Source organism: Ischnura elegans, chromosome 1 (assembly GCF_921293095.1).
Source record: "Ischnura elegans chromosome 1, ioIscEleg1.1, whole genome shotgun sequence".
In the NCBI taxonomy this organism is placed as follows: Eukaryota; Metazoa; Arthropoda; class Insecta; order Odonata; family Coenagrionidae; genus Ischnura; species Ischnura elegans.
The window spans coordinates 25,497,944-25,523,592 of NC_060246.1; the positions used below are offsets into that span (position 1 = coordinate 25,497,944).

Sequence of the window (25,649 nt, forward strand, 5' to 3'; positions counted from 1 at the left end):
CGTGTATTTCAAACTTGTATCAATTTAACGAGATAAAATAATTTTTAATTAGTTTTTGATAAGGACGTCGAGGAACTAAGACATTTTGAAAATCAAGAACATAACTAACCTTAGGTTAGACATAACCAATGGCGCCGACTCCATGGGGCCTGAGGGGGCCCGAGCCCCCCCAACAATTCGTTACAGATGTGAGGAAAAAATGTGTCAGCCTAGTTGATTTTCACCGGAGTGTCCAAATATCTAGATTCGAGTGATCAGGGCTCTAATGTTGATCATATGACTCTTCTAACATGCTTAAAAAACTTAAAATTCACTACTTATAAAATTTACTGGGGCAAGGTTCCCGGTTTGGGCCCCCCCAATATTTTTTGTAAGTCGGCACCTCTGGACATAACTAGACTAAGGTTAATGATTTTGCTTTGTGATCTTGTATGCTGGCTAAAGTAGCTTTCTAATGATGTAATAATAGCATTTTCTGAAATCACCGTCAAACTAGTTCTATGAATATTGAAATTTCCTTGTTGCATCTATGCATATATTGAGGGATTTCAAATTTTAACGACTAGGACCAACTTCAGTGTTTGTGTTGTACTCGTAGATGAATTCGGAGTGAGTTTCACATTTATAGTTTTGAGTTAAAATCTTCAGATTAACTCGATAATGGGCGTTATTTATACAAACATTTGACTCGAAAAATACAAATAAATTGTGATAAAATAATTGCACTGCAGGACAGTGTGGCGGCCTGAGGCTCGAACAAAATGTCTGAGTTTCAGAATGGATGTTTACTTAGATGTCCTGAAATCACGTGGTTTAATAGCCATCCATCTCGTGATCAGTAGCGGATACAGAAAAAAACTCAAGGGGAGGGGGGCGCAAAAGATACCTTGTGTTACCTTTACTTTTATCGTCATAAAAAAAGAATCAAGTCACATGCAAACTTAATAAGGTTTTAATTAAAGTGAGTATGTAAAAATACAAGACAATGCCATTTTATCATATAAAAATGTTAAAATTGTGGTTCTGTAATGTTTGGCAATACAGGCGGCCCCACAAGGGGAGGCGCGCGCCCCCTGCGCCCCACATCTGTATCTGCCAGTGCTAGTGATGCTCATGTATAAACTCGGAGGTCATTTCTTAATTTAGGAGGTCATATATTATTGCAAGGCGCTTATTTGGGGAAGGCAAGGGTCAATTATTTTTTTGGTAATCTAGATTTGCGTATTTGGGTGCTTCGTAGAGACGAATAGGGTGGTTTCCTTCATCAAAGAAAACGGAAAGCATTCATTGCGATTCGTTACCCTCCATTAGTGTATTCATAATACACAAATTATTTGGTTTTTGAAATACCGGTTTAGACGAATGGCAAGGGTCAAATTTTATCCTCATTTGAAAAAGGCCAGATTGGCGCCCATGCGATTCCACTCCACGTGACGTCACAGGGACCTAGTTTCTACACGAGAGGATAGGAGTTATACATCGTCTGAGGTTACCAATGCATGCATGAGGCACAGAGCTCAGGGAAACATGTCTTAATAATCACCTACTAAAACTAGCTAAGGTCGGAAAGCTTTCTTCATTTGATAAGGTATTAATAAACCTTTTTTAAGCCAAGCGCTACCTTTCAGCAAGGTACTCAGCTACCCGCTGGCAGCCTGCGACGTATCAGCGCTAAGCCTCGCCTCAAGGTCACCTCACCGGGCGGGAGGGGGAACCAGAAATACGACGTACGGAGATATTTCCCGGCATTCATACTTGAGCGTCGCGTTTTCGCGCGCTTGAAATTTTTCACTTTTCATTTAATCGCGAAAAATAGATATTGTCATTTAAAAATCTAAAAGCGTGAAATACGTACTCCAGGAGTAATAATCTTTCGATTAAGGCAATAAAAAAATAATAGGAAACCACCCTATTGGAGATGAGGTCCTTTCAGTTTCAGGGCTTCCATCAATTGTATAACATTGTGATAAAATGCGGGTAGCTTTTAGATTGGAACTTACCTGATCAAAGAGTAATTTAGATGGTACAGGATATCCGAAAATTAAATTTAGTTTGTCCCCGTGAGCCACAGTAGCTTCGTGGAAGAAATGAGAATATTTTTCGTTGAGAGTGGATCACTTCCGTGACGCTCTTATTTTCTTCTCTATTCCCGAATGATTCTTCTTCCATTGCTATTTCTTAACTTCATGATTAACATAGCATTTGCGTCCTTTCAACCAATCTATACACAGCCGACAACCTATAGATATTGTTTTGCTGGGAATTCAAGATCCTATACCCATGTACCCAATACTCAGAAAATGAAAATAATGATTGACATTCTATACAATAGATAGACGTAGACTTCGAAGTTGAAGTAAAAGAAGAAGATGACTCTCAACGGAAATAGTTGGCCATTTTCGAGACCGGGTTTCTCTGTAAATCCTTTAGTTTCCGAGTTAAACTTCGTCTTCATGTTGCACCAACTGTTTATCCTTAGGCTAATTTGATAATATTTACCTCAACGCTGTTTTCCATTCAATTTTCTAACTATTCCCTTAACCACTCGCCACTAATCACCACTTAAAACGAAAAAAGAGGAGGAATGTAAAACGAAGGTATTATTCGGTACTTACTATCTATTAGCATCAAAAAAGGCTATTCGGGCTTCCAGCCGGGTGGTCTCCCTCCATTCTGCCGACGTTTCGGAACACGAGTCGGGTTCCATCCTCAGGGCTAATGGTGAGTGGATGAAGTTTGCCAGCTTGTTTACTCTTCAGTTGGTTGTGAGGTCTAACGTGATTGGCTGGGAGGCACTTTCATCTGCAACCCTCAAGCCCAGATGCTTCTATCGCTATGTCGACGATACCTTCGTCATTTGGCCTCATGGGAGGGAGAGTTTACAACATTTCCTGAGCCATATGAACAGTCGACATGCAAACATACAATTCACGATGGAAATCGAGAAAGACAACCGAATCCCGTTTCTGGATATCCTTATCCATAGAAAGAACGACGGCACGCTCGGTCACAGCGTCTACCGCAAGCCGACCAACACGGACCTCTATTTAAATGGGCGAAGTCATCACCCCGCCCAACGGAGAGCAGTTTTGTCCACCCTTTTCTATCGGGCCAAAGCCATAGCGGACCAAGAAAGCCTGCCAAAAGAGATAAGACATCTTAAAACCACCTTCAAGCAAAATGGCTACAGTAATGAGGAGATACACTCGGCCCTAAAAAGGAGCATTAAAAATCTAAGCTCTTTAAAGGAGGAAGAAAGACCAAAGCCCATCGCTATAGCCAAAATTCCCTATGTGTCTACGGTGTCCGGGAAATTTTCAAGGATCCTCAAAAAACAAAGTATTGACACCGTTTTCCAACCATGCTCCAAACTAAGAGATCTACTTCTTAAAGCGAAGGATCCTTGTGGTTTTGAAACTCCAGGGGTCTACCAAATTCCTTGTGAGTGTGGGCAGGTGTACGTGGGGGAAACGGGAAGAACTATCAATACAAGGATCAAGACAAGGATAAAAGAACATAAGAGACACCTTAGGCTCTGCCAACCGGAGAAATCCGCGGTTGTAGAACACGCCATTGAGTCCGATCATAGGGTAAAGTGGGATCACGTGAAAATTCTATGCCGCGAGACTGATTTCTGGAAAAGACTGGTTAAGGAATCCATCGAGATCCGGCTGGCAACTAACACCCTCAATCGTGACACAGGATATTCACTGAGTAATGCATGGAAACCGGCACTTAAGAAAATAAGATTGGCTGCCTCCCTGCCAATCACGTTAGACCTCACAACCAACTGAAGAGTAAACAAGCTGGCAAACTTCATCCACTCACCATTAGCCCTGAGGATGGAACCCGACTCGTGTTCCGAAACGTCGGCAGAATGGAGGGAGACCACCCGGCTGGAAGCCCGAGTAGCCTTTTTTGAACATATTCGCCGGGAAAGCATCAGATTTTATTTATTAGCATGGTTGCTATGGAGTTACTTCTTCTACGGCTTGAAACGCCGCGATGCATGCGAGATTGTTTTCTCGGAATACGATTTCTACACCACAGAAGATTGCGCAGGGAACTTTATTCAAAATGGGTTGGGACAGAGTTGATCCCAGAAATTTCACATGGATCGAAGTGAGAGCGATTTTATGCTAAGCATAGTGTTTTTGTGGAAACATATGAGTTCATGCTCACAATGCTGACGGATTCCATTCTTATTTCAGATAGCTGTATTGTGCGGCGTTCTCTTGTTTGCTCTCTTCGTCGTCTTCCACTTCGAGAGCCTTCAATACCACCTAACGCACGCTTTCGCCAAAATGGGAATTGCTGATGCTCAGCACGCGATGGCCCAACGATACATGCAAGGTGACGATTTGAAGCTATTTTATTTTACCTCATTTCATCATTCAGGCACAGGGATAGTTTTAGAAGCTTGTCTGGATTGCCTTGTAGGGAGTGCAATCAGGGAAAATGGTATCGTCCCTCTCATAGAAACGGAGCGGAGGGCTTCCGCTGAAGCTATTTTACCTATATTGTGAATCCATTGCTATCTAACGTTGCAGGCAGGGATGAGGTCCTTGATCAGAAATACTTTCTCATGGTTAGTTCCGGTTCTGTTTATCGCAAGGAAGTCTCATTTTTAACTTGATCTTCGTACAGCATTACTTAGTTCATACATGACCCATTCCCTGGTTTCGATCATGCGATCTTTCGGTGGTACTCCCTGACGGCACAAAAGTATACCGTAGCTGATAGTATCCATTGACTAAGGGGATACTATGCCGCTCCGTCGCTTTTCGTCAATGGATAGTATCCATGTACGGCCTGTCGACGAAGCGTGTACGAAGCATGTCAATGTCCGCTACGAAGCGCGCAGGAATACAGTTGCGCAAGTAGCGACGCGTCAGTGGGCTGAAATCGAAGAAAGCTGGTCAAAAATGAATTTTTTCACTTTTTAATTTGGTAAAAACTATTATATTTAAAAATTATAGAATGATCAATGACCACATTGCTGAAGTAATTTTATTTATAAATCATTTTTTTGAAGCAGGAGACATCTGTCAATTTAATGAAAAATGATCTCAAAATTTTTCCCCCATTTTTTGAAAAAATTGACTGAAGTGTTTTGCTACTGTTGCGTTATGTTTCAACGTGCCTAAATTTAAATCAGTACATAATAAAAATGAACATTTTTGGAATCCGCTGTAGTGAAAGATTTTATTCTAGCGATAATTTTTATTACTTTTATTTGAACAATGCAAATGCCCAATTTTTCAAGTATTTTTAACATAATGTAGAGAAAAACTTTATGTTTTTCACTTTGCTTCACGAAGTGTTTAGCACCACATTATAAAATAAAGTGTCAAATTTAGTTATTAATTGAAAAATCCTGCCCCGATTTGCCACCCCGCCTCTCCTATCAAGTGATGTGCGTGAATGTCCAACCGCCCGACGCGGTGGTTAGAAGCGAACATTTGTTCAGACATAGCTGTAGCCGAGGACAATTCGCTAAAAGTGAGACCAAATTACAGTTTTCTACACTTACATACACTGCATACATTTAGCATTCCATATAAGTCTTATTTTCCCAATTTTCCAAGGGCACGTAACGATTTCCTTCATAAGACATATAATGGACTCAACGTTTGCGCCGGCAAGCCAGATTCTTGTCTCGGTAAGCTGGCGCCTGCAAAGCATTTTGTATTAATTCTTGTAACAAAACAATTCTAAACACTATGAACTCGCATATTTTGCTCTCCACGCCCTCCTAGGCCTTTTATAACTCCCATCAGCTCAAACACTGGAAAGGGCACACGTGTGGCGGAGCGCCCACGTGGCGGCGGGTACTACCCTGCCGACCGCGTTAATCCGTATTGTACCCGAAGCCAAACCACCGTGTTATGCTAATTATCCAGCGTGAAAGAAGTTCTGTACTCGATTCATAACTGTCCCTTTGTAGATCCCACTGTCCCTATCTGGGATTTTTCTTCCTCATAGAAAAATCTCCCCGGGATGGTGGTAAAATAATTGCGTATGCTTGGTTTCGCTATTTAGTGGGCCCTATTCGCTCTGTAGCGTTGAGGTATATTTCCCCGTCCCCTTCCTTCCGCTCCTATCGCTTCCCAGAGGCGTCGGCGGGCTCCCATCGCGGCGGCGCCTCTATCCTTTTTCCTTCCTCTCCAGCCCCTCCCCGGGTGACCGGGCGTATAAGCCTCGGGCTTGGTTCCTGGCCCCGGTGTGTTGTAACCACTAAAGGCTCCCCTGAGCCCTCATTCTTTGTCCCTTTGTAGAAATGCCGCTTATTTCATTATTGCCTCGGTCTATGACGTAGTTTTTGCACTGTTGAGGATCGCTTCCCTTCGACATCCGCACAAACGTTTTCTACGAAGTAGCTCGCACGGGGTTTCCCACAAATGCTTCTTTCCAATTGGTTGAAAAATATTATCTTTCACGAAATTACCGAGAAAATTAGTTATTTCGTCTTCTTGAGTGCGAAAGGATCTCAGTGCTCGTGCTACGGAAGCGAAGAACCAGGGTTTATTTTCCCTATATCGTGAAATTTCAGCGTCGAGGCCGAACTACCGGTAGTGAAGGATAGTTCAAAGTATACAGGGACTAGCCGCGGTGATAACTTTTACGGGAGTCACCCGCAATGCACAATCGTGCGAAAGATCCACAGAGAAAAAATCATTCGCCTTGACCGGGATTCGAACACCTCTTTGTGTTCTATGTCCGGGCCTGCTCTCCGGCTGTGGCGCTGTGCGCTCGATTTGAACTGCTTGTGGCATCATGTGCTCTGCAGTCCAGCAACATCTTGTCCGGTAGTGTCCGAAAATATCCACAGGGAAGAATGACGCCTCGGTAGCTTAACTGGCTGAAGCACTCGACCGGAAATCGGGGGATCAGGGATCGAATCCCGGTCAAGGCGAATGATTTTTTCTCTGTGGATCTTTCGCACGATTGTGCATTGCGGGTGACTCCCGTAAAAGTTAACACCGCGGCTAGTCCCCGTATACTTTGAACTAGTCTAGAGCGAACACCTCTTTGTGTTCTATGTCCGGGCCTGCTCTCCGACTGTGGCGCTGTGCGCACGATTTGGACTGCTTGTGGCATCATATGCTCTGCAGTCCAGCAACATCTTGTCCAGTAGTGTCCGAAAATATCCACAGGGAAATATGACGCCTCGATAGCTTAAATGGCTAAAGCACTCGACCGGAAATCGAGGGATCCGGGTTCGAATCCCGGTCAAAGTGAAGGATATCTCGGAACGATAAAAAGTTTCGTTTTCCAAGTAAAATATCTTTGTGATCGTGTGTCTTATTCAGGGAATTATGTTCTAATTTCGCTTTCTTGTCCCGTCATTTAGATTGTTGATATTTCGGATGAGAGAAAATGGAGCGCATGAAAGTAACCCGCAAATAAATACATGACGTTATTGTTAATGGAAGTGGAAATTCGTTGTCGTCAAAACGAAAATCGGCCCTTCAATATCTTCATGATAAGTTAAACTTGTGGAAAGATGAGAAGACAAAAGGAATGTTGAAGGACGTCATGAATAAATACTTTTTCAATAGGTATATCCAGAAATGGGAAGAATGCAAGAGAACCAGTGTCAGGTTTGAAGTAAAATTTCGATGTTGGTTAGAGGAAGATATACCGCTCCCTACAGATATGCATAAATCTCTTCTTGAGACTCCTTGTTCAAGCATGGTCAAAGCACGTCTAATGATGGGAATACTGCCTAACGTTTTTTTCTGATCCTAAGCTAACATCAGAAATTTCCGGTATATTTAGCATCAAAAACTCGTTATAAATATTTTTATTTATTAATTCCAAAATTTGTTATGAATATTTAGAATTTTTTCGAAGAAGTATTTGGTGAGGAATTTTTCCTTTTCAAATAGGCATTAACGAGGTACTCATCTCGAGGTTTGCCTCAATTTTAAAAGCTCTGACATTTGGACTTGAGATAGATTACGCCAATTTCAGCGAGTACTGCTCAGAAACTGCATCCCTGTTTGTGGATTTCCATCCGTAGTAGCCCACAGCGCACTAAGTGCTATTTCATGGAGCATCAATTGTCAAGGCAGCCGTGCTTCCAATTAACCAACTTTCGGAGGAAGCTTTGGAATCTCGCCAGAAAGATATCAGAAGATTCCGAGCGCACCACACGCGAAAAATTTCGCGCCTAGCTGAAATGGGAGATCTTTTTCGAAGGCTCCTCCTTACTTCGGATTCTCTAATATCCAATAGGTATGTATCTATAAATGCTAAAAGAAATGTTTCAAAGGATATACGAAACTTACTTGTATTGGAGGAGCCAACTCCCGATGAGGACAGTGACGGCTGGGAATCCGATTAAGACTGGTAATGGGCTGGTAAATTTATCCATTATATTTTTTCTTATGTATTATATATTTATGTTAATTTATTATAGTTCATAAATAATTTTATGCGGTATTGTGGTTAATGGTATAAATTGTTTGCTAGGTGATTTCTTATGTGTGATCTCTCAGACAAAATGTTGACGCAAAGTTAATTGACTTAATCATTAATAATGTTTAAAAAATAATTTTAAGTATTTAATTTGAAATTTTTATTTGAATCATTAAATTTAATTTTAAACTACTAACGTTTTATTCATAACTATTAATTTCAATTAAATGTTGCCTCTCTACTGAAGCGGTCCAAATAGTCATTTTTTGGTTTTTTCCCGTCTCCGCGAATTTGTTTAAAAAAATTACCCGGATCAATTTTTCGGAAAAATGTGATTATATTCATGTTATATAGTCTAAACAAGATTAGTAGGAGAAATGTTATCGAGCTAACTATAAAAATATGGAAGATATGATTTTTGGCCAGCTTTTTTCGATTTCAGCCCACTGTGTGATGGCATTATGCCAGCAAAGAACGTTAGGAATTGGAAGTTCTCTGAGAGACACAAGGTCCCAAGTAGTTTAATTAATTAAAAGTAAATTGTTATCTATTTTGACACTAAATTAGACATTACATAGCCCACGAGAATTGAAAAGCGTACCCTGGAGCTTGACGAAATAAGATTTTTTCAATGGTAATTGCAAACAAAGAAGAAGGGACAACTTAGTTGGCCACATTTTGAGGCACGATGGTCTGATGAAGACAATCGTTGAAGGACAAGTGGAAGGGAAAAAGGGCAAGGGACGGCCCCGAATGAGTTATATCGGACAGGTTATAAAGGATGTAAAAGAGAATAAATATGTATCTATGAAGAGGTTAGCGGATAGGAGAGAGAAATGGAGAGCTACGTCAAACCATAGAGTAAGTATATACTTACTCTATGGTCAAACCAATCTTAGGATTGTTGACTAATGATGATGAATTGCAAACAAGATCGTCGACACATCTACTATTATTATGTTCGAAGTCATCTAAATGCAAGCAAAAATTTACGAATAGTTCAGCCTCCGCTACTAAAACGTACCCGTACCAGGCGCTTAAGTATTTGAAAAATTATTTGAGATGAGTAAAATCTCTATGTCACTTCAGTAGATGTATCAACCTAATAAAAAATCTATAAGTCCTGCCAAATAACCAGCATGAATATTTGCACAAAAACATGATATCTCTTAAATCACAGATCTTACTTACTATGCATGAAGTCATCACCACAAGGAATGTTAGAGGCAGGAAAGAAAAAACACAGATATACAATAAAGATATAATATAAAGCCAATCACTATAATACTCGCAATTTTCTCCTCTAACCCAAATCTAACTTGGCGAACCAAATACTCTTTTTCTCTTTCGAACAAACATTATTTAAAAGAGCTCTGGTAGAAGCCATAATAACTATCTTCAATAGTTTATCCGATGAATTTCCACTGTCACAGCATCCACTTACAAAAAAAAAACAATTCCACATTCACCATAGATCTAGAAGCCACTTCTGCTATTATGAGCAATGAAGCCACTTCTGCTATTATGAGCTAGGAGCAATGAAAAATTGTCCTTAAGCGGCGGTGCCAAATTCTTTTACTCCAATTAGCTACTCGAGCTATTTACAACTTCATGGAATCTGCTGCTTGGACGTCTTGTTAATTGGCGTCTGAGAATTCTTCCTGACCGGTTATTAATAGGTAAACTACACGGAAAAAAAGATTTGATTAAAACTATCAAACTGGTGTGATAGGGAGTAGTTTTGTTAAATAAACTTAAACTTTGATGAAAATTATTAATTACTTGATTTATTTTATCTAACAGTCTTGATATATTTCATCGAACATTTTGATATTTCATAATTTGGTCAATGGGGAACTTGCATGAATTTTTTTTATTTCACAGGCGGACAGAAAATTATTTTCTGAATACAACAAAGAAAACTGCATGTAAATCTGAGTTTTCCTTCGCGAGATATTTAATGATAAATATAACGAATTTTAAAGCGCGGGAAAAACTCCCTCACCCCCCAAGCCACTGCCGACGAAGCCTCGATGACGTCAAAGGTGCCTAAACATCACGCGAAGCTATTGTTGTGATTGTTTGTAATAGTTGCCAGCAGTTGTGAGAGCTTCGTTTGTTAGACGTGTTGATTATTTTATATTTAAAGATAAATATTCGACGATAGAGGCTTGGAAGCCCTCATATTTTACATTATTTATAATATTAATATCAGAGTACGGGAATAAAATATAAAACTGGAGCAGTTAAGCCAAAAATTATATAATACCTAAATAACATCGTTGTTGGGGTCTGAGCCACGGCCATTGGAAGGGGGATACGTTAATTGTAAGTTGATGTTATCGACGGCATATCATTCATTTAAGTAATCAATTAGAACGATTTTGATGTTTACTGATGTCCGCTTAGCTTTTATATACAATAACTTCATCCGTTTATTCGTAGGTACCGGAGAATTCGTCGTTTAGGACTGTATGTGCTTGTATTATGGGGTGAATTCCAGTCAATGCAACTTTTGCTCGCTGATTGGAGACATCTAGGAACATTTTTGTGCCAAAATAGTGTTATTTTCAACGTGACATCTCCCGTTAAGCTACTACTAATAATCACAGTGCCAGTGGTTGTAATGCACAAAGTTTGACAAGGTTGAAAAATGTCGGCCAAGAGTTATCAGTGTTCCATCGTGATTGAATTGTAAAAAGTGCTATTACGCTATCGATAAATGTCTAACAGTAGTGTAAAAATTGTCAGTGGCGTGCTAATCTCCGTTGTTCACCGTAGATATGACATTTCACGATCACGCTATTGAAATAAAAACTGTGAGTGAAGTTTGTTATTCCATTATTTCAACGAATAGTAGTGAGAAAAGTCACTTGTGTGGGCTAATTTAAGGGTTTAAATCAGTGAATAAATAGTTGTTTTCATCATAACGAGTTCTGTTATTGTAAGTTATGTACGTGATGAATATAAGAATGTGACAGTGACATCCAGTTTTTGATAAGAGTATTTGCCTATTTCCCACTATATTTTTATGGTATATGCTAGTATATTGTTTATGGATTTACCTACATTATTGAAATAGGTTATAGCTTGTGTGTGTGTTGGCAGCGGAACCGATTCGCGATCTCACATGTGGATTGTGTGCAGACTGCTTTGCTGTGAATTCGTACCGTAGGACGGATAGGACTACCTTCTCCGTTAATTCGGTGTTGCCAAATTCAACAGCACAGCTTACTCTAATGTCAACAGCACAGCTACGGATCGTTATCCTCCAGTATTAAAAGTTTCTTTTACAACTCGATTTGCCGCCGACGTATAGCAATAATTTGTCTTAACAAATTCCATGAGGGTCGTGGCATCAATTTTTGGTGTCCTAAAAAAAGGCTGGTGTCCTAACACCCCATGCCACACGCCTTTTAGGCGGCTTGCGGGGTATTATGTAGATGTAGATGAATTTCAGGTGTACTATTCGAACGAGTGGCAACGTTATCATCTATTTTTCTGATCACTAAAACATACGAAGTGAAACGCTTGTACTTCATCATCCCGATGCCGCATTATTAATATCCCAAGTATTAATCTAGGCACAATAGCAATAGGAAAACTTGCCCAAGAATAACAGAACAAAATAAAGTGACGATGAGCGGCTAAATACTCCCTCAAAACAAATTTTACACCATGCGCTCAGCGTATTTCCCTACTCCCTACGGTTGTTTAGGCACCTATGACGTCACGCCTGGCCTCGGCAACGCTCGGGTGTCTTCGCGCAGTGGTCGGCTCAGAGAAATTTTTCTCGATTTTAAATGCAATTTTTTTATTTCTTTTGATGTTGAATGGAGAAACTGAAGGTATTTTTGCGAGCTAATGTATCCATTTGACTTATTCAAAATAGTTTTTAAAGCCATCTACGACCCATGCAAGTTCCTCATTGTACGAAAGAGTTTGGTAAAAATAACCGAATAAATTCAATACGATTCAGAGTTCGCTGACTTTCATCGAAGTTATGATTAATTTTACAAAGGTACCTGCTTGTTTGGTAACAATTATCAAAATCTCTATTGTTAGCCAAATTTGGTTTGATAGAATTTACTACTTTTGTTTCGTAATGTATCGAACGGACTGTCGTTCCTCTTTTGGTTAACCCATACACAATTGCAGTTGAAAGATTCTTGAACGGCTTTACTTAATAGATAGGTTGGTAGAAATGATTTCATTATTTGATTTGATTATTTTCATTATTTGTGATGGCGATAACGTTTTAATTTTGTTGAGGTTCATTTTTATGTTTATTTCTGCTTTAAATGGCAATGGTATCCGTAAGTTGGTGCATCAAAGACAATGAATACTAGAACACGTAGTATAAGTGCAATTATGGGGATTTCATTTTCAATTCTTTGCATTACGAAGATCATGTTTCATTGAGTGACTAAGTTGTTTAGCTTTTAATATCTTAAGATTCACAACTTTAGTAATATCTTTTTTATGAAAGGCTGTCATCTCCTGCCCACAAGATGATTTAATAGCGTATTATCATTGGTATTGAAGCTGTAAGGAGATGTTTGTGTATTCCGGCACACTAAAACTTTAATTAGAGGTATTCCTGAGGTATAATCATTACCGATCATGTTGAATAATCATGTGATAAACGTCGTCATACGAGACCCAATCCATGCTAAGGATATCACCGAGCACGTTGAAGTCAACCTACATCGATGTAAAACGCATGAAAATAAAGTTTTCTTGCGCATCTGCACTAGATATTGATATTGAGTAACTACGTAATGCAATTGTGTGCATCAAGTATTCCTCTGAAGCTTAAAAAGGGAAACTGTAGTCACACCGTGTATCACCCACACTAATAATGATACGCTTTTGTTAAATACTTCACTCTCCGGCCTTGATCTAGAAAAATGTATGTGCCAGAAACAAAGGCGTACCCAGGATCATAACTAGGGGGGCAAGCCATGGGATTTATGAGATTATTTCCTTGAAAAAATAGTTTTATTTTAGTTACATATCTTATACTAATGTACATCATTTTTCGTGGGTTTAAATAAAATTTGTTGAATACTTTCGTTTGAATTCAGTGCTGATTTTGCATTAAGATTTTTGCTTCTAGTGGGGGACAGCTGCCCCCCCTGCCCCTCGCTGGGAACGCCCATGGCCAGAAACGAGGAAATCATTTCGGCGGATCTAAGACCAGCTCAGCACGAGTTTCAAAATTACTTCAGAAATTCGGGATACTACGTGTGCATTGCCGGGATGTGAAGGAAACTCCGGGACTGGATCCAAAAACTAAACTATGATGCCGAAAATGATGCTGAAAATAGTAAAATTTAATTCAGTGGAAAATTTAACCAGAGAGTTGCATCACTTTTTGTTGTGACGCCATGGTGAGACAATACTTTTTAATAACCTTTATAACTGTAATTTGGTTCCCTCAAGCCCTGCTGAAATATAGCGCTCTTTTTTTTTACAGCGATTTCATTGAAAATTCAGGTGAAAAAAAGTTTGGAAAAGTAGTTTTTTTAGGATTCTCGTTTGGGTGGATTTGTTTCCTCGTAATCATGCCCTGAGGAGTTGGGCGTGGAAGCTGTAACAGTTGTCACCGAGTGCTCAACGGAAGAAAATAATTCCAAGTTTAACATTGTTTCTATGTTAAAGGAAATCAAATCGGCAATTCCTCTTAAAACATAGCTGCTGCAGTGCAATCATCCCAGTCAACATAAAAGATAATTTACCCCATTATTACCCTTATTTTACATGGGTAAAACTATGGTAAAAGATGGCTAACCTGCGTGTTAACGGGTAAAATATCTGTAAATTTAAGTGGTAAATTTTGAGTAATTTGGTGGTAAAATTCGCTATTTTTCCGGGTAAAACTTCCCGATGCGACATCAGAGCCATATATTTCCATCTTTAAAAGAAACTTCATGCCAACCCAGTGAGAAATGGGTGGTGGAATCCACGTGGAACCCACGTGGAATCCACGTTGAGTGGTGGATATTTGGTGGTGGTGGATATTGAGTGGTTGGACCCACGTGGAATCCACGTTGATTTCAAGTGGATTTGTAGTGATTATCATAAAATGTTAAACAGAATTTCTAATTTGTGGAACTTAACTCTCTGGTGACATTTCGTCATTTATCATCCTGAAACCACGCTAGTTATGTGAAAATGTATCGCACATTCTATTTTTATATAATTCGTGGAAAGGCAGCCATGAGAGCACATGAAAAATCGTAGACACATATATAGAAGGTTTAGATATAGAGTGGTTGAGGTTTTAATGGTTTTAGGACAGCACCTACTGCTGTTTTAATTTTTCCACCAAATTTCCACGTGGGTTCCACGTTGATTCCACGACCAAAAACACGTGGTATCCACGTTAATTCTCCACGTGGGTTCCTCGTGGATTCCACCACCCATTTCTCACTGGGAACCCCTCTATCAGTGCTATTGTGAACTATCAGCACATAGCTTTAATGGGTTAAAGGCGTTCAAATGCACGATAAATTAACGAAATCGACATTGATATTGAAGAATAACTGTTCAGTGAACGGAAAAAAGTAACTAAATATACAAATACGACATTTATATTAGGAAATAACCACTTGGTGAAAGAGAAATAATAACAAAAATAAAACCTACATTCATTAGGACATACGTACTCGATGAAAGAGAAATGACCGAAATAAATAACAGCTATGTTTTAAGGGGAATTGCCGATTTGATTTCTTTTAACATAGAAACAATGTGAAACTTGGAACTATTTTCTTCCGTTGAGCACTCGGTGACAACTGTTACAGCTTCCACGCCCAACTCCTCAGGGCATGATTACGAGGAAACAAATCCACCCAAACGAGAATCCTAAAAAACTACTTATCCAAATTTTTTTTCACCTGAATTTTCAATGAAATCACTGTAAAAAAAAGAGCGCTATACTTTAGCAGAGGTCGAGGGAACCAAATTACAGTTATAAAGGTTATTAAAAAGTATTGTCTCACCATGGCGTCGCAACAAAAAGTGATGCAACTCTCTGGTTAAATTTTCCACTGAATTAAATTTTACTATTTTCAGCATCTTAGTTTAGTTTACCACATGCTCCAGTAATAGTTGGAAATTATAATCGCCAGGCACGTTACTTCGGCACTTGCAGTCGCGCTCATGGTCGCGGTCCGTTTCATGCTTTGAAGCACTCTGACTCATTGTCAGTAGGTGGGGCCCGGGAGCGAACATAAATGACCAAGTTTAATAGCTCCAAATCCTCCAGCATTTACGTTAAGTGTTTAGAGCGAATGCGATATATCGGGTGCTTTCCAATCACGTATCTGCGCTGATCTGTTTGAAACTGTTTAGCTCAGAGCGTGTTCCAATCGCACCTGTGACGTCATCTGCGCTAAACAGATGGGAACACATCCTGCACCGTTGTTCGTCTGCGCTAGCAGACAAAACTAATGATGGCGGGAATATATTGCTGACGGAAAATGAATTCCACCATCTCAAAGATAAGTATGATGATCATTTGAGAATAATAAACTATAATTTGATCTGTATATGTCTTACATAAGTTTAATTAAGCTCGTAATTTGGGAAATATAATATTATCTTCGTCAAACGTAATGATTGATATAACATGAGCAAAGGACGATAGCAAGAGGAGGCTAGTCGATTTTCTAGAGAAATTGTCCTTATCAAAAAAATTAGAAATGGAGAATGTAAGCTATCAAACTAAAATGTTATATTGCTTAGATTCTAACCAGATTTATTTCATTAGCTTACATGGATAGCGGACGTATTATATACCAAATTTCCTTTAACGTTCATGTGGCGTTAATTCTACTCCATTAATTGTAATTCAGTACCGCAAAATAACTATAGAATCGGCAGATTTATAATGCAGTGTTAACATTTTTTACGGCTTCACCTGCGTGATATGGATGTAAGTTGTATATGTATCTCAATCCAGAAATGCGAAATGAAGTATAACTGGTATAACTGCCGGCACAGTAGCGGTTTGGGAGAGGTAATTATTAAGTAGCGATAGTTCCATTATTTTATTTCAATTAATACTTACTAGTGCTTATATAAATACAAAATGATATAGACGAACATTTATCATCCTTCTTGATTGATCATGTGGCGAAGGTCAGTTCAATAGCTACAGGTCATTTGAACATTCAACTTTTGCCGCCGATCGGTCCACCATTTGTAAACACATCAGCGCAGATGCGTTCCAATCGTCTGTTTCTTTGTGCGCTAATGTGTTTCAATCTGTTGCGATGTGAGCTAATCTGCGCAAGGTGATTGGAAAGCACCCATCGTTTGCAATCTTTGATTGCGCCAATTTCCTATGACATTAACACGGTTACTATGCACTGGTGAGATAAATAAATAAATCTTGGGAATAGAAGACGTTACCCTCGTAGCTGAGAAAGGCTTTGATTAATAATTGAAAGTAATGGAGGGAAAAATAGAACTAAATGCGCATGTCCGATTGGATAAAAGAATACTTTCGTTTATTCCCTATAGAAGAGGAGCATAATCGAGCCTTGAAAGGTTAGTTTTTTCTTAATAAAATACAAAAAGAAAGGCCGTAAGAATCCATCATGAATTTGTATTGTGTGTAATTACCTTCACATTTGATTTTACAAATCTAAACTAGTTCGTTGGTTGTAAAATGAATGAAGGTTATCAATTGGCTTAAATTTTGTCAGATTCTGATTACCTACGAGACCTTGTTAATCCGGAGGTCCAACCAAGGGAGATGAGGAAGAAGGTAATTCAACGGATAACATCCTTAGTAAATGTTAGCGTGGGCTATGAATCTAATAATCCAGCTCTAAGATACCGTATAATTCTACTTATTAATTTCCTCCTGCAGATATAAATGGCGATAAAGGTTTTATTTGGCCGCATGATGGGGTGCTGCTATTATTAGAGACATGCAGATAAAACGAGCATGAGTTTTCCCTCGGGAAGAAGCGGCATGCGAAAATGTGGGAGGAAATTGCAGGCACAATGGTGGGTACTAATAAATAAACTTGTGCCTACTTCGAAACAGTGCCAAACTAATATCAGGGGGCTCAAAAACATATTTAGCAATAAAGGGAAGAGATGGTAAAAGAAAAACATGCAACGGCGCGATACCATGGCCCTATTACGAGATAATTATTCATTGTATGGTTGATATTAAAAATATAAACGATGAGTTATTTCAAACGATTTTAATGACTTAAGCGTTATAGTGATTGATGATTTTTCCTTTTACTAGTGTGTTAACTGTGACGATACTTTAGTTTATTGAATGAATTACCTTAGACGTCACTAAAGTAATATCATTCCCTGTGGTAATCTCTATCCATTCCTTTTTCCCAAGCAAATCCAAATAATCCAAGAGGCGAGTCAATGTAATAATCGAGGAGTTTATTAAAAATATCATCCAGGAAAAGGAAAATAATCAGCGGGAGCGCGAAAAAGGGAGGGAAGAAAGGAAAAGGGCGAAGGAGGAGAGAAATAAAAAAATACATTAAGAGAAGCGGCAAAGGCTCTAGGTGAATATGGAATTACATAGAACAGCGATAGATTTGATGAAGAAACTAAAAGAGTGACATCAGTGACATCATTTTTTAATTTGGTGCTCATAATATTTTTAATTGATGTAAAATAAGTAAAAAGAGTTTGAATGCATTTTTATGATAAGTTCTTTTAATTTGTTATTGTGCTACAATTATAATGTATTTAATTTTTACACATATATAAATGCCTTTAATCCTGAGGTAATTCATAATCATGATTCTCTGCCTTTTATTCACCCCTCTCATCCTAATTATGTTTTCATTTAAGTTAATCGGTACTCTTTCCTCGTCAATTGGAGCAACATCGGGAGCTTCGCCTCTTCTTTTTCACAAATATTATGGAGCGCACAACAAGTCAAGATGAATTCCGGTATTTTTTCCATATCAACTAATTTCAATTTGTCTTACTTTTTTATTATTAATTACTTTTCGAGCCTTCGAAAACTTAGCATTGAAGTTTTTTGACGCAAAGTCATCCCGTTTGCGTAGTTCATATTTTCGTTTCGCATCAAGACCCGTTCTCGTATCTCTGAATGGTACCATCAAATGTTAATTGATTCCATAAGCAGAGTTTTCAATGATGTGAGTATCATTTGGAAAGAATTCCTGTTGATGGTTCAAAAGAGAACCGTGAATTTTTTAACACCCGCGTGTCATAGACGGTAGCTGCATCAACCGCCAGACGATTTATTATTTAAAATAAGATTAGACTTATCAATGACAATATTTGAAATACGTTTGTGTACAATAACTCAATTATCTCACTGACTTATAAAGTGCTAGCTGGGAAATATAGTTTAATAATTGTAAATTAAACAAAATATAGAAGAAATTGAGGAGGAAAACGACGTTTTTGATCTTTAAAAATTCGGAATGTTTTTTTCCGAATTACCCTCTTTAGAGAATTGATGTTTGTGAATTTACTTTCTGTCTGAGTAAATATTAATTATTAGAGCTATCTCATGGGTTACTATGCTCCAAAGTGTTTATATATGATCTTAAAATTCCGAGGTGATGCCAATGGCAAGATGGACGCCGGGCGCTCATATCATTCATGGAAATCATTCAAGCAAATTAGAACCTGCCTGAAATTTCATTCGAATGCAGGAAATTTCCGTTATACACGGTGAATGATGGGCATTCGCAAGGTAATTCGAATGATCATTCGGATGAAAATTCACTGCGTAAAGCGGCCTTAAGGCACCGGAATCGACGGCTGCCTTAGATTTTCTTACCCGCGCGCAAATCCGAGAAAATTTATTGAATTCTATTCGACGGGAAAATGTTATATATTCAGGTTCTTATTTATCGTTATGCCTACTCCCGAGACCATAATAAGAATAAGGTAATAAATAAAATAATAGTTTCAGATCTGACTTGGTGGAATTATGAGGTACTTATTAAAATAAATACTAGCAATTTTCTATACTTCCCCATAGATTCTGTGGTAAGCCTTGATGACTTTATTTTTTTAATGTTTATTTTTGCAATACATTTTAAACTTGCCATTAAAAAAAATCAGGAGAAATCATTGTGGAGCCTCAGAATTTTTGAAAAATTTAGGCTATGAAGTATTCTATCGTGAATACCAGAAATTACTTAACTTCACAAGTTCATTTAAGAAGTTTCAATTAAAAATTTCCAAGGGTAGTTTCCTCTGTGAGTGATACATCGCCTACCGGCCAGAAGCTTCATTGGCTCCCTGAGAATCGGACCGAAGACGTTTGCCTGCACTCTTCCGCAGCTTTCGCCGTGTTGTTCAAACAATGCTGCGAGCGCCTTGCCGAGCAAACAAGGCCCTCCGAACAGACGCTTGGAGTACAGGAGACACGCCCGATCGCGCCACGCGTGCGCTGTGACGCCACGACTCCATTGTAATCAGGAAGGACCAAGGATGGTTTCGTCACGTCCTTCGTAAGATTTGTGAAAGGAGGTGCTAATCTCTCGGGGCAATCTCAGTAAATCTTGGCAATGCGAGGCTGTTCTCAAACATACCCTGTGATGACCGCATGCGGAATCTACGCAATTATCGTAAGGATTGGAGAACAATTATCATAATGTTTCTCGTAGTTTTTTTCCGGTTCACAACGTTGATGACCTCAAATTCTCTTACACGAAAAATTTATTCAAGGAAATCCTTCAAGAAATGGGTAATGCTTCGCTACAACCAAAGTTAGTAGTGCGATAGTAAAATATCAAATGGAGGGTTGTTTGAACTTAATATAAAAATGTACAGATAGTAGAAAAATAGGCCCTAGATTTAAGTATTTTAGCCGTTGGTAATAAGCCGTAGAATTTAAATAGATAGCCCCTTCTATCTTCTAGTCATTGGCAAGGGAGTATTTTTGCTTCTTTAAATAGTTATTCTTGTGCATATTTTAATGAAATTAAATTTGATGTGATGTGGTGTGGAAATCGTAAAAAAAAAACAAATCGAAGCTACTCAGCTTACTTCCAATATTTTTGGTCCTAAATAAGGAGGTAAGAGATACACTGTGAAACTCAAATAGTCCGAGATATTTATTTTTATTTTTGGAAAAAAATGTGCAGAAAGGGTATTCGAAATTATACTCAGTACTAGTGATGGGTCGATCATGAACGATTCGATCAAAAAGATTGAATCACTAGGTGAATCAAATGACTCATGATTCATTTCGTTAAACAAGTCGATCATCAATCATCAATCACTCCGACTTCCTGTTTCATATCAATCATCCCGGTTTCCGGTTTATTTCAAAATTTGGAACGATCGATGCTTGATCTCTTTTCGTCAGGACAGAAGTAGTTGTGAAAAAATTAAATAATAGTTATAAAGAACTGAATACTTGTGTAAACTTTTGCTTTTATGTTTTCCAGCAGTTATTAGTATTGATAACACCACTACATGTAAAAGGAAAATATTAATATGACTCTTGCAGGAGACTGTTAAGAAGTAGAAGTTGCAGCCGTTAACATTTTATTGTGCCGTTCATAAAATTCTCCTGCAGATCAGATTCATGCATAGTGTGTGGTGTATTTTGTGTTATATTTTGAGATATATAGCTAGAAATTATTCTATTAGTGTTAAGAAACTGTGGCAGTTTTGCCATCCCAAATATTTTCATGACGCTACTTCCTTCATTTTTGCAATCTAATTTACTCATCTAGGAATTCACAATCAAAATAGCATATCAAATGATAATATGGATAGCAATCAGCGTTACCAATGTTCTCCCCAGATGAGGCAGTATTTATTCGATTATTCAAAGTGATTTATTACATCCATTGATTTGGTCTTTTCGATCTTGATTCCTTTTTAGTCTTTTCGATCATGATTCCTTTGAGTCTTTTCGATCATAATGATTGAATCAATTGATTGAATCATGTATGTGACTCGAGTCAAAATGATTGAATCACTAAAATGATCGACTTTGCCCATCACTACTCAGTACCAACTATCGGAAAATGGAGTTGTAGTGGAAAAAATAAGCAGCTCAAAACTGACAAATAAAGACATTTTTGACAAATCCTTCCAACTTTTAGTCGTTGGCAAGGGAGTATTTTTGCTTCTTAAAATAATTATATATGCGCAAATGATAATGAAATAAAATTTTATGTGAATTTTTGTGGAAATAGGAACAAAAACAAATGTAAGCTACTCTACATCGCATTTCGTGTACATATTATTGAAGGTTAGTTACGGGTGTAACTTTTGGTGTTACAAACATAACGGCCACATGAATATTAAGCCCAAAATTTTGTCACGATGAGCTTTATTCCGATAAAGTCTTACGTTGCACGGAGCGATACATATTTGGTTTCAGCTCACACTACCAGCTCTAATGATCACGCCTTAACATTTCTATTATATTCATATTTTTATTAACGTGCGGTGCGCATGTGCAGGAATCCTTTTTCATTCTGCATACTGGCGATTAGTCAGCCCTCAGTACCCTGGCAGGGCACTAAGAACATAAAGATTTTGATGTCATTCGGTGGAGGACAATGTGAGGGGCTTATTTCGAAAATTTTACACACACAAAAGTTGAAAGTTTCTTCCTTCAAAGAAAGAGGTACGAATGTTACAAAAGAGGATCCTCAAGTCGTCCTCTCACTGTATTGTCAACCACCGCGCATTTAAATGGGTTTACAAAAGTCGCCACTCGCGTCGCTGACGAACAAATTGATCCGAATTTCATTGGGAAACAAGGTATAATCAGCGGTTTTTACCGACATTTATATACATGATGATGTGATCAATCAAATTCATAAAAGTTCAATACTATTCCTCACAATTAAAAACATTATTCTGCAAACTATGGGAAGGAAGTGGATAGCGTTGCTTTCATCACCGCGCCGCGGACATTTTTGAAAACCGATTAAAATGCGACCGAAGTGGCAACGGAAATCAGCCTTCCATGGGATGGAATTAGGCTTCCTCTATACAGCATGCAGTCCCCTTGCATTGAGGAGTATCGCGAGGTGAACATCGGAAGTGGGGGGAGTGAAGTCGACTCGAGGCCGGGCGTCCACACTTCCGGTCGGAGCATCCTTTTTTTTTTGCCGTCCAGATCGGTCGAGGCCGCTGTGAGCAGCTCGTGCCATTGGAATGATGTCAGGACGGCCAGACGGCTTTGCGTCACCGAATGACGCGATCGTCCGTGTCTCGTAGGTTTGCTCCTTGCTGCGAGTGGTCCTTGGCGATGATGGCATGATTAGTTAATTCTTTTTTGTTCGGTGATGCACACCATCCAAGGCTGCAGATTTGAGTGTTTTGATCCAAAGGTTTTCCTCGTCCTTCCCCAATGAAAACTAAGGTGGAATTGAGGCATCTGTAAATAAACAGACGCGTTTTTCGACCGCTCTGTGGACCAATGGAGTGCGGAATAGACTGAATGAATTGTCTGTCGGACAGGGTGAAATATTCTTTAAGACCTTAAGAAAACGATATCATAAATATGCGGAGGAAATGAGTAAACCTTCGCGGCAATTAAGTGAAAGAAAACATGCGATTCTGTCACGTTAACTGGTCCCCCACGATTCAGCACCAATAAAACAGATTCGTATATTTTGAGATAGCGCCAATATTCTTAAACTATCGAATAAAAGAGCGATTAAATAGCCAGTACCAACTTCAGAGTCCGACTCTCTCAGTAACTCCTATAGGAGTCACTCCTTATAAGTGAATGTCAGTCACAGATTTTTTTAGGATATCGCATAATTAGTTAATGATAGAATTAATTTTCTTCAAAAGTTCGTAATACCCTACGACGAAGAAGCATGAGCAATGGCTAATGTCATGGACAAAGGCGGTTTGTGCATCTTCGGGAAGAGATATTTGATCGTCGTGTAGATGGTGGCCACTGACGTACACTCCACTTTCCGCTCTAAACCCTCTTCCGAAGCATTCGAATTCACTTCTCAAATGTTACGACGCCTCGCGGGCTGCAAACGTATTGAATATTTTCACCGATCATTGGCCCCCTGAATGTTTTGATGAATTAATGCCTCGGCGAGCCTACGATCTAGAATTCTGTGTACGTTAATTTTACACGTTCCCTACTGATTGGGAAAAAATCTTCAAAAATTGATAGCAAAAAAATAATATTTCTCTCCTTTCACTGGCTTCTTGGAAGACTCGGCGAAATTTGAAACTTAAAAAAGATCGCGCAAAATCAGCTACGATCCTCTTATGAACTATCACTGATTGTGAGATACGGCCTCGCGGTCATCCGACACGTCCAGTAATCCGGCTTTCCTTTAAGGCGACCTCAGATCGGCTGATATAATGTTGTCAAATGTTAATTAAAGATTTTTCAAAGCAGATGAGATTTTTCCGTAACTGAGAATGTTGGCGTGTATCTGTTATTTTATTTATAATCTATATGAAGTATTGGTCACTTGACCCTCTGTGTTATTAAATATACTGTGGAGTTTTAGAATCGATGATTTGAAGTGAAATAAATTGATCGCGGAAGACCAGTTAACATCACATTATCTCATATCTTCTTTTACTCAATGTTGTACATTACTGTGATATAATTAACAGTTATGTTTCCCGTTCACGTTTACTACTATTTACGGAAACAGATTTATTCATTACCTTTGGTTTATTGTGTACTACAAGATAATTTAGATTAATTTGAATGGATTATTGTGCTTCTCGGTTCTCCCTGAGGTATTATACTGTGAAATGTCCACACTAAAAGTCGTCTAGCTCGGGTGACAGCGTTAAAGTGCGGCGCTGGCTAATCCGCGGCTACTCCTCGAATAATGCGATTATCATCATCATAAGTCAACAATCATGAGATTGGTTTCATGCAGCTCTCCATTCCTCTGTCCTATCTGATAGTATTTTAATAGTGACGTATTTATTATCCTTCTATTTATTCATTCTTAATAGCCAGTCCTATGTAACTCATTAGGGGCCGTCTCTTGCCCTTCTTCCCTTTCCACTTGTCCTTCTACGATTCACTGAAAAAACACTTTGGATATGAGAATCGTAGGTTTGGGTGTCACACCCAAAGCTAAGGTGAAGGAAAGGACTTGTCCATACATTTGGTTGTGTCACCCAAAGGGAATGGGTGATGAGGAGTTGGATGTTCCAAATACTCCTTTGGTTGCTACATCCAAAGAAGATGGACGAGTACTTTGGGTGTGAGAACCAAAACAATTGTTTTCATCAGACTGCCATACATCATGAAATGGCCAACTTACATATCTACATATCTCGTCGTCTCCATAAGGTTTCAGAAGACTTTTCTTTTCTCCCACTCTTCTTAGCTTTTCATCGTTACTTATTTCTTGTACCCGCGATCAAATAATGTGATCCTCCGTTCATTTGTAGGCAACAACGTGCTGAAGAATAGAACAGAGGCGATCGAGTGGTTCAAGAAGGCTGCTGAACAGGGACACGCACCCTCCGCATACAACGCGGCTCTAATGCACGTCAAAGGGCACAAGACGGGCCTCAAAAGGACGTGAGTACGATAAACTGCATTTACACGGCAATTCATTGCTCGAAGTCAATACATAATAGGCGCATAACTACCCGTTTGACCTGACGTTGAATAAAATTTTACATGTTTGAGATATAGACAAGGGTTTACTCTATGTATTAAAAATTTAAGATGATCGTTTAACTTTTAATCGAGTAATGATTAAGGAAATTGGAGGAAGATAAGATGGGTCGATCGGGAGTGATTTTAGAGTGGTCTACGATCAATGATGCGATGTAACAAAGCAATTATAATTGAATTGCTGTTAACGATTACATCATGGGTAATATTAACCTGTTATCGATACATTTTTAAAAAGGTGCTTTTTACTTTTAATCTACTCCAAAGCTTTTGGCAGTAATTGCTACATTTTAGTAGTCAAACGTGAAAATTTGTATTCCAAGTGCGCTGATGGACACACAAGAAGGGCCATAATGTACTGGACCAAAACTAAAAGTAATTGTAATCGTAATAAGGTGGTTTCCTAATATTTTTTACTGCCTAAATCGAAAGATTATTACTCCTGGAGTACGTATTTGACGCTTTTAAACTTTTAAATGACGATATCTATTTTTAGTGATTAAATGAAAAGTGAAAAATTTCAAGCGCGCGAAAACGCGACGGCTAAGTATGAATGCTGGGAAAACCCCGTGTGACGTCATTCTGGTTC

General features: G+C 38.7%; 1 protein-coding gene across 2 annotated transcripts in view; it reads left to right on the plus strand.

Moving 5' to 3' along the window:
- The first annotated feature begins 3,985 nt into the window (after window positions 1-3,985).
- Window positions 3,986-25,649, plus strand: part of LOC124174044 (secretory immunoglobulin A-binding protein EsiB-like) — a 30,129-nt gene continuing 8,465 nt past the window's right edge. For both annotated transcript variants that reach the window (XM_046553184.1, XM_046553190.1), the window contains exons 1-3: window positions 3,986-4,122; window positions 4,212-4,353; window positions 24,829-24,961. In XM_046553184.1, the coding sequence (XP_046409140.1) occupies window positions 4,006-4,122; window positions 4,212-4,353; window positions 24,829-24,961 (392 nt within the window). In that variant the 5' untranslated portion in view covers window positions 3,986-4,005. The remainder of the gene's footprint in view (window positions 4,123-4,211; window positions 4,354-24,828; window positions 24,962-25,649) is intronic.